This window comes from Pterocles gutturalis, unplaced genomic scaffold (assembly GCF_000699245.1).
Source record: "Pterocles gutturalis isolate BGI_N339 unplaced genomic scaffold, ASM69924v1 scaffold2397, whole genome shotgun sequence".
NCBI classification, from domain to species: domain Eukaryota; kingdom Metazoa; phylum Chordata; class Aves; order Pterocliformes; family Pteroclidae; genus Pterocles; species Pterocles gutturalis.
In genome coordinates, this window is record NW_010107672.1 from 64,409 (window position 1) to 85,159 (window position 20,751).

The 20,751-nt window shown below is 37.3% G+C and overlaps 1 protein-coding gene across 2 annotated transcripts in view; it reads left to right on the forward strand.

Moving 5' to 3' along the window:
• FCHO2 (FCH domain only 2) overlaps positions 1-20,751 on the forward strand; it is an 82,113-nt gene that overhangs the window by 54,252 nt on the left and 7,110 nt on the right. For both annotated transcript variants that reach the window (XM_010088181.1, XM_010088182.1), the window contains 8 exons: positions 381-423; positions 1,108-1,202; positions 5,763-5,866; positions 7,805-7,934; positions 13,147-13,258; positions 13,846-14,001; positions 16,183-16,315; positions 19,342-19,541. In XM_010088181.1, the coding sequence (XP_010086483.1) occupies positions 381-423; positions 1,108-1,202; positions 5,763-5,866; positions 7,805-7,934; positions 13,147-13,258; positions 13,846-14,001; positions 16,183-16,315; positions 19,342-19,541 (973 nt within the window). The remainder of the gene's footprint in view (positions 1-380; positions 424-1,107; positions 1,203-5,762; positions 5,867-7,804; positions 7,935-13,146; positions 13,259-13,845; positions 14,002-16,182; positions 16,316-19,341; positions 19,542-20,751) is intronic.

Below are 20,751 nucleotides of genomic sequence, written 5' to 3' on the forward strand. Positions count from 1 at the left end.
TCTGTTTTATAGTCAAACACGTAAAATGTGGCCGTGAAGATAGAGGACAGAGCATTAGTTATATCCTGTAGAGTTTTTTTCAGTGGAAAACCAAGCCAGATTTGCTGAAAAAAATATAGATGTAAACAGTATAATTTAAGGAAGAAATATAAATTGAACACTTCCTCCCAAAATGCCTTGCTGTGTGTAGTCCTCTCCTATTAGAAGGTATTTCAGGAGTATCTGAATTTATATTGTCAGAAATAGTGCATTTTTTATTTTCCATTTTAATAGTTACTTTTGAACTGCAACCATTAATATTTACTATCTTTTTGTAATGAATTTGAAATTTTATTTTAGAGTGTCGCAGCTTTTGTGATAATAATGTGTCTTTTGGTTAGGTGAAGAGTTAACAAAATCAAAGCTTTCTGCTCCAACTAATGAGTAAGTTCAAATTTAAAATGCTATCAAATGCAGTTTTACAGGAATTTGGTCTTATTTTGATCTACTCAAAAACTCATTGGAATATGTTTTAAGGCGGGCATCTATTGCATCAGAAGAGTTAAGGAGTAATTATGTAAAAATTTAGATTTCTGTTAATTTGTTTTCCCTAGGTAATGCATTTGCTTTTTTTGTAATGTCTCGATATTTATAATTACATGATTACAAAACACTGTTTTTTATTAAAATCTCAGGTTTTAAATAAGACAAATGTAGTTTCTGTGATATAGTGTACCACTGTAAAGTGGTTAAGATTACAAGCCCCAGATTTGGACAGGTCTGTAAATACTGTTTATACATGTATATATACTGAAATAAATGTATTTGAAAATTTCTATCTCTTTGAAAATGAAAACCATTTAACTGATGTTATGAAGTACATCCACAAAGAAGCTTGCACCAAGGTATTAGTTCACATAGTTTCTTTTATGTGTAAATCAGTTCCTTGACCTGCAGTTTGTAAATACTTTTATTTTTAGATGCAAGGACTAGCTAATAAAGAAGAATTTATCAAATTTATCATATTATTATGTTTGTTATATTATCAAACTACTGCTGAAGTTGTAGTTTGATTTTTGTTAGTATATACAGCTTTCATTTATATTCCAATTGTAACTCTTAATATAGAAAGGGGAACAGTGACCTCCTGGCGTGGGATCCACTCTTCAGCAGTTCTCTTGAATCTTCCTCGTCAGCTTCCTTGGCATCCTCATCCTCCTCAGGTAAAATATTTTGTAGTAGAAAATGTTTTCTATTATTATAATATACCTTGCTTCTTTGTTCACAATCATGGTGTTCTGTTTTTCTCTCTACTTGGTTATACAGATTGAGGAACAGTAAGGAAGAGTACATGTATCCATAGGGTAATTCTGCACAACTAGTGTTAATTCTTGGCCTTAGTAATGTCCTTTTACCAGCAACCAGCATTGCTACATATCCCATCGGGTTTTAGATGGAACTTACTCTTTCACTACAAATTCCTCTTCCTTAAAAGTTATGATTTTTAACAAATCTAGCTTATGGAAATCATTAGATTGTCTCTTCCTCACTTAGGTAACCCATCAAGATTTTTGGCTAGTGGAGCCAAATTTGTAATGTATTTAAGGATAAATTATAAATATATAATACTGTAATATGCTGAAAAGAAGTGGTGCTTTCTCAAAATAATCTGTATTGTTAGCTTTGGTCAGGTGTCAGAGTCTGTAGAGGAAGGCAGAGGATACTTAATTTTTTGTCCTGGTGGGTGTTAGTGTGTGCAGTTGTTCATTGCTACACCTGGATGGGAAGTCAAAGCAGGTTAGGAAACGTTAATACAGTCCCTCCTGGCAGCAGAACTGTGGAGAAAATAGTCTCTGGCTAATGAGTAGTGACAGGTAATTGGGATTCATGACATTTTCTGTAGGGGATTCAACTACCAGAGCCCTCATGCCTGAAATAGGCTTATGCACAGAGCCCTATATTTCATTAAAATTGGTGGAATATAGCGTCCTATGGGCGTAAGTCAATTTTAGATATAAGAAAGACATCTGTGCCTTGAAAAACTTCATCTGCTAAATAATTATTTAAAGGATCGTTGTTCTAGGAGTTAACTAAGATACTTATATTTGTGAAATGATCCGGGGAGTTAAGTAGAAAACTGAGTGTTGTAAAGTATAACAAATTACTAATACATTTGGGAAAAAATAATACTGGATTGATGTAGGTCATGTTGGTTTTTAAATCAAGTTCTGATGCTCACTAACCTGCAGCTTAGTTCTAAAGACTTTAAAAAACACACAGCTGTGATCTGATTGTATTTTCCTTGAAATCAATGTTTTATCTTCGACATTAAGGTTAGTAGAGGTAAGCTGATGCTTAAAGCTTTTTTAAAATCTCAATACAAACTTAAATTACATAAATTAGTTGGTTTTTATATGGCATATCTCCATATCATGATGTAGCACATCCCACAGACATTTCTTTTTACTGTTAAAACATTTCTTTAGATACTGTTTTGTAACTCTGTGTTAATCATCGAACACTTAAACTACCATGGTATTTGAGTGGACAGTGGTTTATGCCCACTGAAGTAAACTCTGGTCATCCATTAATAATCCTGCTTTATTAGAAGTTTAAGCTAACTTTGTTATGTTGAACAAACACAACAGGCATTTTTTTAGACAGCTATTAGTATTGTAAAAATGCTTCTTTTTATTTATTTTCCTTATTTTAATCCATATGTATTTTAAAAGAGTTTTGAACATTTCCACATTGCTGCTTGAATAGGATTTATAGTAGTATCTCAAAGCCTTTGAATTATATTTAAAATATGTTAGAAAGGAAAAGCTGTGTTAAAACTCTTTGTGGGCTTAGAGAATGTACAAAAGAACCACAGTAGAGAGAACACCTGTACTTTCGATCTGAACTTTTAAATGTGTTGCTCTCTTTTTTGATTCTGTACATCATTCTTCTGTTGCTTCTAGCTTTCCCAATCTGCAAGATGTGGAGAATTTACTGATTTGCCTTTTCTGCTTCTGTTGTCATCTACTGCAACAGGCAATAGCCAAGTGCAGGGAATACTTGTGGAAAACTGCTGTTTTCTAGCATTCTGAAGACTACAGGATGAAAGAGGAAATGAACTGGCATGGGTGATGCCTAGTTGCTCACTAGATACAGGTTGATACAGACATAAGAATATTGAACAGGATCTCATGACTTATTGTCTTCATTCATTTGCCTGACAGCCATTTATGTTGGGCCTTCCTGTTACAAATGTTAAGGATAAGAGGATAAAAATGTAAGGAACAGGATAGGATAGGTTTCATTAAAAAAAACTTTGAAAGCTATAAAAAGCAGAAAGCTATGGAGAGAAAACAAAAATGGAATAGGATACAGAAGGAAAAGACAAAGATGAGAGGAAGTTAAACCACAACAGGGAGGAAGTTAGAAAAATAAGGAAAGTCATGAGAAGTAGGGCCTTAAGTGGAGAGAAACAAAAAATTACTCTTTGGCTTAAACGGAAAGTGGCATGGTTGGCAGTATGAATTAAGTACATGTGTGTATGTGGCTAGGTTTTTTTCCTTTTTCTTTTATTTGTGAGTGGTGAGATTTTTAGCCTAGTAGAGCAGTTATTTGTCATGGTGGCGAGTGATCCACATGCAGTGGATATTCAATACTTTTCTGAATATTTAAATATTTGTCTTCTTCGTGTTGGTTCTAGTTTCAATTCTTCCCTTTTCCTTCAGCTATACTAAAACAGCACAATAAGAGCTCCTCCTCATCTGCCACTGATTTGCCTGGGTGTAGAGTACCTCGGTCTTTGCTTGTACATCAGACAGATTCTGGGTCTACAAGTCCATCATCACCAGACTTTACCATTAGCACTTTGTGCAAATCTGGTGTTACAGCAGCGCCATCAGGGAGCACCAATACTTTATCCTGTATTTCGTGGTCTCAGAGTCAGTGGATTTCATTTGCTGATGAGCTTCTTACAATTAGACAAACAACCACAGACAAGAAGGAGCCCCAAAGATTGCATTTTAAAACTGAAAATGCCTGCCTTGCCTCTTCCGCTTTGCTTGGGAGTTCTTCCAACAGCTGTGCTTCCGAGGATCAAAGTGACCTTTTCAATAATACTATATGCCATGAACAATTACTCATTGAAGAAACTGGTACTGCTGCTGAAATTTCTTCTGCATCATCTTCAGCACTACTGGACTATAGTTTAGTGTCTTCTTGTGCTCATACAAATAAGGGTATGGCAAGCATGCATTGTGTACTGCTCTTTGCTAATAACTGACTCCAAAAAGCAAGATTTTGACTCATTTTTCTTTTATTATCACTCACCCCATGTTAAAATTAACTCATCTTCTTGCTTAGAATGTACTAAACTGCTTGTTAGCACCGACTTCCTTTGAAATGAGAAGAAAAAATCAAATTATTCAATTAAAGGCATTGCTTTCTCTTAACTATGCAGAGCTTTGCTTTTCTAGAAATAGGAATGTATTTTTGTGGGATGTCAGACAGCAGTGAGATCTGAAAGACTGAGTGATTGAATTTGCAAAAACAATTCTAAATGGCTTTGTACAGATATTTTCAAATAAATAAAGTTAAATAAATTTGATTTAAAACTGTTTCTTTTTAACACCCGGTATTTTGAAGCATGAATTATATCATAGTAATGCTACGTAGTAAGAGGGTGAAGGAAAAGTGCATTTGGGCCAGCATGCCATGAATCACTGCAGCAGACTACTCAATGTTTAGCATGCACTGTCATCTTGGGGTATAATAAGAATTTTAAAGTAATGACTGATACTTTAGAAGTCAGTTTATCAGAGGACATTTGAGTTTGCAAGTCTTAAGGTGGATATGGACTGTATTGGCCTAATTTCTTTTTTCCCAAGTCAGTGATGAGAATCCTGTACTTAAATGACAGCAAAATTATGCTGAAGGCCTGAGAAAACTCCATACATAGAAGTTGCATTTTAAATAACATTAACTGATTTAATTAAAAAAAGAGCCATCTTTAAAAGTTTGAGGGAGATAATGCAATACAATGAGCTGCAATAATATAGTAATATTTTAGGATTTTGGTCTATTTGGAAGTTAATTTTAAACCTGGCATACTCACTGGATGGCATCTAACATCTATTTTGAAATACAGTTCTATTCATTCTATTCAGAAAAGTGACTTTGTAAAAGTGGTATTTTTGTATTGCTGCCACCATCTGTTGTTTCATTTAGGTTTAGAAGGACATGGGGGGCTGTTTTTTTAACTGCTTTTTACTTCAGTTAGTTCAGCTAAAAGATGATGAGTTAGAGTGTTCTTACAATATGTTGCACTGATGTATACTTATTGAAGTCAGTGGGATTTCAGTGGGCAAAATTTGGTGTAAAGGGAGTTACACCATTGTCAGCCAGGACCAAATATGAATTTCCACTGAATTTTCCATTTGTGGAGAGATATGAATGTCTGACCTATATTCTGAATCCATATAGATCATACACAAAAGGAAACTCAGGTAAAACCATCTTTTTACATACAAACCTCCAAGAATAGTTACTATAAAATCATTTGAGATCAATGAGAAAGCCCACGATGCCATTTTTAGAGTCACTTTTCAGGGTGTCACATGGCCCTGTTTTAAAAGCGTGTATGATTAGTGGTAAATCTTACCAAATGGAGCTTCTAAAATAGGAACTTTTAATAGAAACAGCTTCCAGTTATTCTATTCAAGTGAATGCATATTTATGTTCAGTGTGACCTTTCTAATATTTATTTCCCTAAATTTGCTTTCTTTCAGCAAGGCCCACAACTCCTCTTTCTGTAGGCACCATTGTACCTCCTCCAAGGCCTGCTTCTAGACCAAAGCTGCCTACTGGGAAACTTAGTGGGATTAATGAAATAGTATGTATTTATTGTTGATTGTTTTGGTTTTTTAATTCTCCATTGTAAATTGATTTCAGATACACCATTAATTTGCACTGCTATAGTGGAGTTACCTTCCAGCCAGTGTTCAAAGAATCACATAAGCAGATTTTCACCACTGCCAGACAGGCACAGAAGTTGTTCACGATAACTATATCACTATAACAGCATAATTCTCAAGAGAACTACAAAGGTCCAAACCATAATTTTTGCATCAGCTGAGTGTTTTTAATTGAACAAATCAATAATTGATAGTTAAAGGATAGTATGTGTATGAAACTGAAGTTTTCAAAATGTGAAATAGTAGTTATTAACAAAGCTGCATTGATTTTGGGATCTCACAAAGCTTTGGAGAATGAATGGTATTAAGTAGATGTTTATCAATCATGTGTTGACACAAGTAGCCCTGCTGTGACTTCTCCTTGCCCTTGGTGTTGGTTGACGGAGAATGGAGGTGGCAGATTGCAGCAGCTGCCTATCAGGATAGTGAGAGGTTGCACGCTGGTTGCGTGTCTGCTCACTGCCTGCAGTGCAGGTCCACCTGCTGATAAGTAATGTGATGAAGAATGCAGATACCCAGACAGGATATCAGACCAAGCCATTGAATATTAAGATTCTTTGGGTTTCATTTGACTTAATGACTTGGAAACATGTTACTGTGGTACGATCCTCTTACTGTCTTTCAAAGTAGCAAGATATTGTCACCATATTCTTGTTACGGACAAAAATCTGGTCTTATGCTTTGACAAAACGAAAATATTTTTAAACTGGTTTGCATTTCTGTAAGATCAGAATAAGGTGAGCATAGGGTTCACTTTAAGATTCTTTTCTCATTCCAATATAAAATTGTAGACCAAGGAATCTGTATGTCATCATAATTAAAGAGAAGAATTTAGCTGGTACTGTTCTGCTGTAATGTATGGTTCGGCACAAAGCTATATTCATTTCATACTGTTTTAGAAATTGGCCATTATCTGGATACAAGTGAAAGATTATCAGTTGTCTTCATTATATATCAAATCCTTTTACAATTCCTATAGTTTGTATAAAAGCCACATACACACAGCAACAAGTGTGATAGAACTGAAATAAAAAGTTACCCAGCCAAAGTATATGCTTCAGGGGTTCCAGTACCTTTTTGATAGGTTAATCCCAAAATGATCATTAGTTAGTTTAATACATTAACAGTTAAATGAATCATAAAAACATCCAGAGATTTAGGATGGAAGGGATTTTTTAAGATCTCTAGGCCAACTTCAAAAATTGCAAAATTGTATCAGGTTGCTCGGAAGCATGTTGAGTTTTGAAAATCTCCAGAGGGGGAGATCTTGAATCTCTTTGGGCAACTGAAGTTCAGCTGAAATTTCCTTCGCACCTCTGAGAAGAGCCTGACTCCAGCCTTCTTTGTAACCCCCTTTTAACTAGTGCAAGACTGCTAGTAGATCCCTCCTTAGGCTTCTGCTCTCCAGGCTGGACAAACCCAGGTCCTTCAGCCTGTGCCTCTCTCTCATGTACTCGAGTCCCAACTATTTTAGTTGCCCTCTGCTGGACTCACTTCCAGTTTGTTAGTAGCTCTCCTTTAGCTCTATAAATCCACATTTGCTACACACATACACAGGGCTGTAGTCTTAGGTTCTGCTAGTATTGCACTATTATTGACAGGCTGTTACATAATCAAATGTATTAGACTTAAGTACCCAGACAGAAAATTAATAATGATAATCTATGAAATAAATGAATTTATTCCAATGGAAAATTGTACACTAAATACTAGGGTAGATAAAGCATTAAAGGAAGTGTGTTGAGAAACACCAGGAAATTGACTGGGGCATGAAATGAAGAACTGTTCTATTTACAGTCTTTTTTCATCTTTTTAAAACCACTTTGTGTAATACTCTTGTAACCAATTTTGTACAGCCTAGGCCATTTAGCCCTCCCTTGACCTCTAACTCAAGTCCACCACCTGCAGCTCCTTTGGCACGTGCAGAGAGCATTTCCTCAATATCCTCTTCTGCTTCCCTCAGTGCAGCAAACACACCTACTGTTGGTAAGTTAAATTAATCATTTCAACTTATTTTAGAAATAGTATAATTCTGACACTAGGTTCCACTGCTAGGAAGACCATTCACTGCAGTTAGTGGTTCCATATGTGAGTCCGGTCTAGATACTTCAAGCATCCTTTGCAATACTTGCTTCTAAACACACTGAGAGACAAGACAGTGGATTTAATTAGATTAGACCATAGATCCAATTATGGCGTGTTCTTTAGGGAAGTATTTTTAAAAATTGTTATTCCGTGAATTCATATTTGGTATGCTTGTATACCCATTCATGTTGTGGCTTAAACCCAGTCGGCAGCCAAAAACACCACACAGCTGCTTGCTCATTCTGCCTCTGGTGGAATTGGGGAGAGAATTGGAGAGAAAAAGGTAAGAAGACTCATGGGTTGAGATAAGAACAATTTAATAACTGAAATAAAATTAAAAATTATAATGATAATAATAATAATTGAATATTCAAATGAGTGATACACAGTACAACTTCTCACGACTTGCTGATCAAGGCCCCGCCCATTCCCAGATGACGATCTCAGAGCAGACACAGTCCGGAAACCATGATCCCAGAAGAGAGAGAGAGACAGACAGCTGCCCAGCTACCTCTCGTTTATATACTGAGTATTATCTTGGATGATACAGAATATCCCATTGGCTATTAAGATTTGTTGTTCTGGCTGTGCGCCCTTCCAGTTTCTTGTGCACCTGCACACTGGCATAACATGGGAAGCTGGAAAACTCCTAGGCTTAATGTAAGCACTGCCTAGCAACAACTAAAACATCAGTGTGTTATCAACATTATTCTCAGCACAAATACAAAACATAGCCTCATACTAGCTACTATGAAGAAAATTAACTCTATCCCAGCCAAACCCAGCACAATTCATCAAGCACAGTATTATCATATATTTGTTCAGAAGATGTTATTGTGTAAGTGCAGAAATATTTTGGGATATTGATAAATTTGAATGAATATAAATGTTCACAAAATTTAGTTATTTTATGTTTTTTTTTATTTTGTTTGCTATCCTGTAATTGCAGTTTCCAAAAAAAATGCAACTAATGCATCTTTTTCTTCAACTTAGTGTATTATATAAACTAAACAGAGGTATTTACTAAAAGCAAAACAGACAAAAAATATGAAGATGAATAGCAAATTGGTCTTCCTGTGTTGCCACTAATTTCAGAAGGTTTTCTCATATTTTCAAAGGAAGGTAATTCAGTTTTGATGTTTGGTTATAACAAATGAAAGGAAACTTATTAGGGGTTTTGTTTGGGTTTTTTTAAGGCATTTTGACTTGTTCCTTTAGCAGAATTGAAGTAGTTTATTCCTGAACCCTATTACCACTTTAGTCCCAAGTTAAATCACATTCTTAAGTTAACACTTAGTTGTCTATGAATATTACTGGTGCCAAGGATTCCTCACCCAGGCTGAGCAGCTCAGGAGAGGATCTGCACAGCTTCTAGTGAGAGTTCTGCGCGGGAGGCAGTGCAACTGTTTCCAGCCTGTGCACGACCAAAGCTAGTAAGGTCTGCCCAGCCTTAGCTGCTACAGCTCACTGTCCACCAGTTTCAAAAATGCTGAGAAGCATCACAGAAAGATAACTTGATATTTTGATTGCCAAAGTCCATCCAGGCTCACTTCCTCAGGCCTCAGCACTGGTGCCAAGGAACCAAAAGTTGGCGGCAGCAGCATCAGTAGTCCTAGCTCTGAGTGTGTGTGTTGTTGGAGACAGTGATGGAATGAAATCATGAGGTGAGGGAGGAGGTAAGGAGGTGTGTGCTGACACCAAAGTTTGTCATGGTTATTAACCTGGCCTAGCAAAAATAAACAAGGCCAGTTCCATCTGCACTGACTGTATGAATTAAATAGTCTTGGAGAGCTGGAAAGAATAGTGCAGACAGCTGAATGACTTTGGGCATGAGTATATACTCTGCACTACTGTATTCTTTTGACTTGTGCACAATCCAGAGTTTCCCTTACCCCATTTGTTCTGAACAATGGAGAGTTGACTCTAATTATCTTCTTCCAAGTGAACTTTAAGGCCTGCATAATAGAATGTTTCTTTTATGCTTTAGCCTTATTTTAATTTGCAAAGTATTTTATATATATTTTTAACATCTATTTTTGTTTGAAATATTTTGTTTTCTTGCAATGTGTTGTTTCATTTAAATGTAATAGAGAATGATCTTTTCATTGGAAATCTTCCTACAATTGAAAAGCTTTGTGAGACACCACCAGGTATTGTACCCAAAGCAGATTTACATGTTAACTAATCATCCTAATACTCTACACCTAATAAAATGTTATTTCTTTTGAAACAAGTTTCTCCATCTATTTCTGATATCTGGCAGATATAAGTAGCTTGAAAGCTCAACTACTTAACAAGTTATTTGTTGCTGAAATCGCCAAAACTTGATATAACTGCTTTTATATAACATAATTTTCTGTCTATCCCCCTCATCCCCAAACAAGCTGAAACTTGGGCTTTCTTCTTCAGTTTGTTATTACTACTTTCCTCCAAGTAAAGTTAATACATTTTTACTTTGACAATCCTTATTCTTATACAACAAATAGGTTAAAATGTTCCTATTCTGACATACAATACAGATCTTTGAATATATACTTAATAAAGTTAATTTTTTAAGAAACAAATTTTATTTTCATGACAGGCGTTTAGCCAATTTTCAAATTGTCTGAATCTTTGTTCCTAAACTGAACTAAAACTATGTGATCAGTTTTATTTATATGCCATTTTATGACCAGTGATGCAGTCTTTTATTCTGCAGTTTGGCAACCACCTTGGGTGTATCAATGCAACTGTTTACATGGTTGTGTCACTAGCTCTTGTGTCAGCACAGCTCAGGAGCTGTTAATGATGGTTGGGGCAGAGGCAGATGGTAGGGCATCTAAGCCAGCTTTGCTGACACTGCCAGAGGTGCTAGAACTGAACCCTTGAGCTGGGCTGCAGCCTGAAGGCAGCCTTGCTGCATCTGGCACAGCTTTGTGATGTCCCATCCCTCTGGGAGCTTGCAGCAGGTGTGGAATGCCCTGAAGCTGGATATTGCTGCATTGCATTGTATTTTCAGCAGCAAGGCAACAAAACAATGACTTCCAGACTTAGGTTAAGCAGTTATATTTGTTTCAATTTACTGTTTTTTAGGAGAACACATAGATTTTTATGAATAAGAGAGAAGCTATCACATTTGTAGTTCCTCAGATACATCTCGGAGAGATGTATAAACATATATACATTTGCTTTGGTGTTCCCCCAAAAAAAGTAAAAATAGAGTTATTATTCATAATAAATTTCACTATTCAGTCAAGAAATCACTGTCTTTTACCAATAGGAATATTATTTGCATATTTGCATTACTCTGCATGACTTTCAAATATCATAGGCTCATAGAATGGTTTGAGTTGGAAAGGACCTTAGACATCATCCAGTTCCAACTCCCCTGCTATGGGCAGGGACATCTTCAACTAGATGAGGCTGCTCAGAGCTCCATCCAACCTGACTTTGAATGTTTCCAGGGATGGGGGGCATCTACCACCTCTCTGGGCAACCTGTGTCAGTGTTTTGCCACCCTCACAGTTTCCTGTGAAATATTTTCATATTTCTTCTTAATATCTAATGTAAATTTACCCTCTTTCAGCTTCAAACCTTTACTTCTCATCACTACCCTCCCTGATAAAGAGTCCCTGCCCATCTCTGCTGTAGGCCCCTCTTAAGTATTTAATCAAACAGCATTTCTGGTTGTCGTTAACTCATTGTTTTATTGCGCATTTGCTTCGTGAAATCATGATTTCTGGGTTCCTGAGACTATTGAGGATCACAGCTTTTACTGATAGTTTTCAGGCAAAGAAAGAAAACTTTGGAAACATGACCCATTTATTGTCTGGAAGAAAAAATAAAAACAACCTACTGTTCATATTGAAAAAATAAATCATGCTTTATAGCCAGCATCATAATATTCTGTTCATCTAAGAATTTTTGGTTTTGAACACTTGTGACTAGAGTATCACTTTTGATCTAAGGAGGCATAAATGTTGCACTAAGATTTTTTTTTTCATGGTGCTAAGAAGTATTCTGAACATTTTACTACCTTAGGCAAGAAATCATGATGGAGGGTGATGTATGAGGTAGCAGAATTAGACCAGCTCCTGTCTTTTACTCTCTTTTTATTACTACTTCTTTCACTTATCTCTGAATGTAAGGTCTAGTAAAGTTAAGAACAAGGTCCCAACTTCCTTTTTGCTTTTAAAAGAGCTCAGAAGGCACAGCCACTGTTTTAGAGTAAATAGGATTAGTTTTCCATGAGCAATATTATATGGAAGCATTTTATTTCTACTTTATGGTATCAAAGAAAAATTGCTCATGAAACAAGAAAGATTGTGCCTCCTTTGTGATAGATATTATGTAATACAGGGCATTTCAGCAGCGGTACAAAAAGTAGTAAGATACTCTCCACTATGCTGCTGCGCTAACAAAAAGATGGAAAGATGGAACTTCCAGTATTGGCTTTGATAGTCAGTACACACATAGAAAACTGGTGAAAAGTAAATCCCACGACAATTTATTTCATCAGTTGCACACACACATTTCAAAAAGACTTACCATGAGGTCTGAGTTGGTTTTTATAGCTATGCATTGAAAGTGTGTTGTGTTGGCACAGGGATCTATGAAGGCTTCTCCAACAATTTCTGCTTGGGAATTGTAATCTTTTTTGTCTGAAATAGTTCAAAGAATTTTTAACAGTTTGCTTATGTTGGGTGATATTAGTATATTTGCATTTAAGTTCATATAGACTTTAAATTCTTTGCATTTCTGTGACCATTTTATCATACACTTTTCCATACAATAAGCATACAGTAGGGATTTTTCTTTTGGATTTGTTGACTTCACTTTCATCAATAGCCATTTTAGTGCAGTGCTCCTCTGTCTCATATGTACTTCCTTGTGTCTGTCCATTTACATGATGTCATATCGATACTCCTGTTTCCTTAGGCTGCTAAGCAGTGTTTTGATTGCAATTCTGCTGTACTATGTTCATATTTTCCTACACAATTTTCAAGACATACTTCTGACACTACTGTGACCTTGATGGTAGTAACCTGTTGTGAAAATTACAATGTAGTCAACCATTGTGAAATCTATTGCTAAGCTTTTTGAAAATTAAACCTATACACTGTATGTATTCTAGGTGTTTCACGTGGTCCCAGCCCTGTCAGCCTTGGAAACCAGGACACCTTGCCTGTTGCAGTAGCCCTTACTGAATCCGTTAACGCCTACTTTAAAGGAGCAGATCCCACAAAGTTAGTTAAATAGTGAATTGTTTTGAATGTAATAAATTACAATAAGAACACACACTGGGTTTACTTGTAATACTTTGGGGTAAAATGTATACACATTAGAAGGAGATCCAAAGGGGTTTTATTCCCTGGTGTAAGTGGCAACAGTGGCTTATTGCTCTGTGTTGGCTTGCATCCCATTCGGAGTTTATATATTCCTGCTTTACAAAAATGAGACAGGGTTTTTATCTTAGGTAGGTGCTACATCTAAATTTGGGCAGCTAAAAGCACCTCATTCCCTCTGTCACATCCCTTGCTATGGTACATTGGCCTGGCCTAAGCACAGTTGTGTCATGTTTTCAAAGCCTGAAAAATATCCAAGACTACTGTATGCTTAAACAGCTAAACTTTTTTCTTTACTTATTTCATCTGACTTCCAAGTTGAAAGTGATTGTACATTGTCACAGTGCCACATTACCCTCATTTGAAATTTATATTCTGTTTTTAATTCAGTTCATCAGATTGTGAAAGTACAGTGATTGCTTTAAAATTAGTATTAAAACTAGGCAGTTAATGAGTTGCAATGAACTGATGTTTTCATTCTCTTCTAGGTGTATTGTGAAGATTACTGGTGATATGACAGTATCATTCCCAAGTGGGATTATTAAAGTCTTCACCAGCAACCCATCTCCAGCTGTGCTCTGCTTCAGGGTAAAAAACACAAGCAAACTAGAGCAGATTCTTCCAAATGCACAACTTGTATACAGGTTCTGTATTTTTTAATATAATAAACTACATGATTTGTTGTTGTATATGTAAATCAGAATTCTCTACAGTCATTTTGATTTTCTTATACATAATTTAATTTCCTGAATTAATCTTGTTCAGCTCAGTTTTCTCCACTGCCACCATTAAAAATCTCAGTGACTACCAGACTTGAAACGTGTGCTGAGTATAACAGGAACCATAAAAATAGTTTGTAAATGTAGCTAAGTTTTTACATACATTTTATAAATTATTTCTTTATGCAGTAGTAACAAGGGTAAGATTAAATGATGAAACAGCAGCCTTACATGGAAAACAAGTAGTAGGTGCTACACCTATCTCATTTGTCACTCACTAGTGTATTTTTAAGCTGTATTGTTCCTAGAGTGGATCACATCCGTTACATAATTGTGTCTCAGGTGTGCAGCAGCATGCTTGGGAGAATTCTTAAGAAAAGAGGCTGCTTATTGAGTTGGATAATTGTTGAAATCACAGCACTCAGAGATCTCTAAAAAAAAAAGGCAATTATAAAAGCTGTCACTATTTAGCAGAGATCTGTTTCAGCTGAACAGTTTCTATTTCATTTATTGGAGAAATTATTTGAAAACAAGTTAAATGCTTTTGGATGCTACATTTTTTTAAATTACTGAAATAAAGAATCAAACCACATGCATCAATTTTTTCGTATTTAATTTCATTTTTATCCTTCATATTTAATTTAATGATTGATTGATACAAAACTAAATTTAATGGCTTTTTTGACATCACAGTTTATAACTGAGAAGTTAGCAGAGCTGTATTTGACAGAATGAATTATACTGAAAAAGTATATTTTGCAAAAAAGTGAAAATGTATAGTAGTCTTGTCTGACTGAAAACATCTAGTATTCTTGTCTGAGTAGTGTAACACTTCATCTCTAATTAGAAAGGATGCATGCAACGGATATTTACAAAGTTAAACCTGTATGGTAATAACTTGACTTTTCATCATGTACTGCAAAGGCTATAATTTGCTTAGTATTTATAGAGATTAAAGATTTAATGAGAATTATATTTGTGGTGACATCAGAATTTCTGATTTGAATTGCACTTGACTGTGGAGCAGCAGAAATATTTTACTACTGGTTCAATTTATTTAAGTTGTGGAAGGCCTCTGTAGTGATAAGTGTTTATCTCTTTTACTGAAAATGGAAATTTCATCAATCACAACAGTTTATTGAGAACCAAGTGTTAAGCAGATTGGAAAGACTACTGATATGTAAGTCACTGCTCCATTCCAGAACATTCAACCCACTGCAGTCATATTTACTGTGTTCCAGATGCTTATTCTTAACTTTCACTCTGCAGGCCCACTCTGCACTCTTTTTTAGGGATGGATGCAGTTCCTCACTGTATCCACAGACATTCAAAGAAGGTCTTTGATTCCTAAGTGATTTGAATTTTGCTTTCAAATCAGTTTTCTTAAAAGCTTCATCCTTATTCATAATAAATGTGATGCAACCAGAGCTGTAAATATTCTTGATCTGCAGAACACCATGCTCCAGGATTTTGCTTCTGTAGTCATGTGTGCTCTTACCTACATATAGAAGTGATATAATAAATTGTTACTAAGATTGAATGCAACTATAAGGATCTGAGAAACAATTGTTTATAATAATTTGAAAATCACTTTTAATTGAACAAGTTTGGAAAAGCTTACACTCTGTACAAATATATGAAAGTATGGCAATGCATACAGAACAAATTTTAATTCAGTGCATTGGTGAAGCTATGTCATAACTAAAGCTAATTATGATTTTAGGATTTATTCCAAATTGGATAATGTTCCTTTTCAAATACCACTTTCATTCCACCTGCCATACATCCTCATGGCACCTTAATTGTATTAAAATTATGTTTTATTAATTGTAAAATCCAAATTCAGCATTAACTCCATCTTGTGATGCAGATCATTAGTGGAGAAAACTCACTGCTCCACAACCTAGAAGGAGAATTTTTATCACATACAACAAGCAGTTATTTGTCTTAATATTTAAGAAAGTACAATTATGTGTTATAAAGCATTACAATAAACTCTTGATTGAAATAGTGAAGAAGGGGAAAGATCTAATCTTAATTTTTAGACATCCAAAATAATAAAACTCAGTGTTGCCTTCTGACTCCTACCTTTCTTTTTCTTTATAGTGATCAGTCACAAAGTGACTCCACTACTAAGGATTTTTGGATGAACATGCAAGCTATAACTGTCTACCTCAAGAAATTATCAGAGCAGAATCCATCTGCATCCTATTACAATGTGGATGTTTTAAAGTATCAGGTAAACATTTTTTGCCCTTTGGAATTTTTTAATGAACTCTGGCAGATTTGACATCTACACGGAAATGAAAAGAATTGTTATTTCACGGAATCATAGAATGGTTAGGGTTTGGAATTGACCTTAAAGATCATCAAGTTCCAACCCCCCTGCCATGGGCAGAGACACCTCCCACTAGACCAGGTTGTTCAAAGCCTCATCCAGCCTGGCCTTGAACCCCTCCAGGGATGGGGCATCCACAACTTCCCTGGGCAGCCTGTTCCAGTGTCTCACCACCCTCACAGGAAAACATTTCTTCCTAATATCTAATCTAAATCTACTCTCTTTTCAGCTTAAAACCGTTACCCCTCATCCTGTCACTACACTCCCTGATAACGAGTGCCTTCCCATCTCTCCTGTAAGCCTTCTTCATGGCCCTCTTCTAGACTTGCTCCAGCAGGTCCATGTCCTTCCTATTGTGGGCGTCCCAGAGCTGAATGTAATACTCAAGGTGGGGTCTCACAAGAGCAGAGTACAGGGGCAGAATCACCTCCCTCAATCTGCTTCTAATGATTCTTTTGATGCAGACTGGGATACCATTGGCTTTCTGGGCCGCAAGCACACACTGCCAGCTCATGTTCAGTTTTTCATCTACCGACACCCCCAAATCCTTCTCCTCAGGCCTGCTCTCAATCCATTCTCCACCCAGCCTGTATTTGTGCTTGGGGTTGCCCCGACCCACATGCAGAACCTTGTACCTGGCCTTGTTCAACTTCATGAGGTTCGCACAGGCCCACCTCTCAAGCCTGTGCAGGTCCCTCTGGATGGCATCGCTTCCATCCAGCATGTCCACCACCCCCCACAGCTTGGTGTCATCGGCAAATTTGCTGAGTCTTCACTCAATCCCACTGTCCATGTCTCCCATAAAGATGTTAAACAACACTGGTCCCAGTACTGACCCTTGAGGAAAGCCATTAGTCACTAGTCTCCATTTGGACCACAAGCCATTGACCACAACTCTTTGAGTGCGACCATAGTCAGTTCCTTATCCACCGAGTGGTCTTACCATCAAATCTATGTTTCTCCAGTTTAGAGACAAGGATGTCATAGAATTATACAATGGTTTGGGTTGGAAGGGACCTTAGGGACACCTTCCAATGGACCAGGTTGCTATGTCACTCAGGACAGTGTGAAATGCTTTGCACACGTCCAGGTAGATGATGTCAGTTTCCCTTCCCTTATCCACCAGTCCTGTGGCCCTGTTGTAAAATGACACCAAATTTGTCAGGCTCAGTTTGCCTTTAGTGAAGCCATGTTGGCTGTCACCAGTTACCTTCTTATTTTCCATGTGCCTCAGTATAGTTTCCAGGAGAATCTGCTCTATGATCTTGCCACGCACAGAGGTGAGACTGGCCTGCCTGTAGTTCTCTGGGTCTTCCTTGTTTCCCTTTTTAAAAATGGGGGTTAACTTTCCCCTTTTGCTTTCTGGTGAAGTGGGAACTTCCCCAGACTGCTGTGACTTCTCAAATATGATGGATAGTAGCTTAGCAACTTTCTCCACCAGTTTCTTCAGGACCCATGGATGCATCTCATCAGGTCCCAGGGACTTGTGCACCTTCAGGTTCCTTAGATGGTCTTGAAATTTATCTTCTCCTACAGTGGTCGGTTCTTCATTCTCCCATTCCCTGCCTTTGCCTGCTGCAACTTGGGTGGTTTGGCTTGGGCACTTGTCAGTGAAGACTAAGGCAAAGACGTCACTGACTACCTCAGCCTTCTCCATATCTCAAGTAACCACGTCTCCCGTTTCCTTCCGGAGAGGACACACATTTTCCCTAGTCTTCCGTTTATCACCAACATACCTATAGAAGCTCTTCTTGTTGCCCTTTACATCCCTGGCCAGACTGAATTCTATCAGGGCTTTAGCCTTCCCAACCTTATCCCTAGCTGGTCGGACAGCTTTTCGGTATTCCTCCCAGACTACCTGTCTTTGCTTCCACCCTCTGCAGGCTTAATTTTTGTGTTTGAGTTTGCCGAGGAGTTCCTTGTTCATCCATGCAGGCCTCCTGGCCTTTTTGCCTGACTTCCTCTTTGTTGGGATCCTTGAATATGGAGGAAGTGATCCTTGAATATGAAGTACAAGAAGGTCATCAGGAGTAGTCTGCATGGATTTATCAAAGGAAAGTCATGCTTGACCAACTGATAAACTTCTGTGATGAAATGACTGCCCTGCTGGATGAGGGGAGAGCAGTGGATGTTGTCTACTTAGACTTTACAAAGGCTTCAGTACTGTCTCCCGTAGCATCCTTATAGAGAAGCTGGTGAAGTACAGGCTGGATGAGCAGATGCTGAGGTGGACTGAAAACTGGCTGAACTTCCAGGACTAAAGGGTGATGATTAGTGGCATGAGGTCTAGTTGGAGGCCAGTAACTAGTAGTATACCTGAGGGGTCAATACTGACTTTACAGACCTGTTTAACATCTTCATTTATGGTCTGGATGGTGGGGCAGAGTGTACCCTCAGGAAGTTTCCTGATGACACCAAACTGAGAGGACCCTCTGGATACACCAGAGGGTCATTCTGCCCTACAGAGGGACCTCAACAGGCCGGAGAAATAGGCTGACAGAACCTTCATGAAGTTCAACAAGTGCACCTGGTGAGGAACAAACCCATGCAGCAATATATGCTGGGGGCCACCCATCTGGAAATCAGCTTGGTAGAAAAGGACCTGGGGGTCCCGGGGGCACCATGCTGATCACAAGGCAGCAATATGTGCCCTTGCTGCAAAGGCAGCATATGGTCTCCTGTGCTGCATTAGGCTGCATTGCTAGCAGGTCAAGAGAGGTGATCCTTCCCCTCTGCTCAGCACTGGTGAGGCCACATTTGGAGTATTATGTCCAGTCTTCAGAATTCTGTAATTAAGACTCAGAGGTCAGTTGTTCACTTGATCTTTTGTCAGGATTTAGAGTTATATTTGTTAGCATCATTCCCTAATTCTGCCCAAAAGGGGAATATTTTAATTAAGCTGCTTTCGGTGGTTTATTCTTTTACAGGTATCTTCAAATGGTATCCAGTCCACTCCCTTGAATCTTGCAACTTACTGGAAATGTAATGCTAGCACTACTGATGTGAGAGTGGATTATAAATACAATCCAGAGTCTATGAATGTGCCTAGTATGCTATCTAATGTTCAGGTTGTGGTACCAGTAGATGGAGGAGTAACAAACATGCAGTCACTTCCACCTGCAAAATGGTAATATTAACTTTTATTGTTATTACTTTCATTTTTATTACTTCAGATTCATTTCAGTGTATTCATTAGTGTCACAGACAGTCTGAAGAATTTCACTGGAAGAAACATAATGTTTTTTTGTCTTGATAAAATGCATAGTATCAGATGTTTAGGACATTTTCCTGTCTGAAACATCATGTGCAGCCAATTCAGATAAGCTAAAATAAGACAATATATACCTATTCCAAATGTGTAATAATACAAGCCTTTATTAAAATTCCCATGTTCGCTTTCTTTTGGCCAATAGACAGGATAGACATTTTTAATACAATAATTTGAAACCAAAAATATTCGTGATTAAAAAACATTTTGTATATTTGTGCGAATAAGTACTTCCATATATATGGATTATATAGAGAGAGTAGAAGAAATGCAGTTCTTAAAAAGATTTCTTGATTTTTCTAACTTAAAAATTTGCTTATAATTGAAATGGTTTTAAAACATACCTCATTAACTGAGGAGCTCTTCATAAGCCAGGTAGCATTGTCTCTCACTTCAAGTGTCATGCATATTTGACTAGCAGCTACCTGCCACCACCTTCTAAACCTGCATTTACAGTAGCACTTGAAAGTGAGACGCAGATCCCAGGAAATTATGTTTCTACAAGTTTGTGAAAATTAGCGGAGTGTGGAGGGGCTAGGCAGAGCAGTACATCCATGGAAGCAAAAAGTGAGCAGAACCTGGGGTTTGGCAGCACATAGGTACTTGCCCAGCTGTAACATAATTCCTGGACTCTTTATTTCCAAGAGGGTCTTTTTAGCAGGAAGAGGGCAAAGAATATCAAGTGGAAGGAAGTCAGACTTCGTTAATCTTGTTACTTATAGATCAGTTTACCTTATAAAGCAAGGTTCAGAAGAGGTATAAACCTAATGCATTTATGAGATAGGTCCTGATGTTTCTGAAGGCAATAAGTTTAAATGTGTTAATTGAACAAAGCAGTAATACAGTATTATTCTAAGTGGAAAAAATCCTGGCAAGACATTTCAAGGGAACAATACTTTTAACCAAATCACCTTCATCTTATCCTGAGCAGGGGCAAGTTCAGTATCCTGGCTGCACAACAAGACTAGAATTCCTGGTGAAGCGAGACTCTCTGCTCAGGCTTCTTCCACAAACCCTTCTGTAATGAAGCCTGAGTGAGCACAGGAATGCGCACCCAGTACACCGAGTG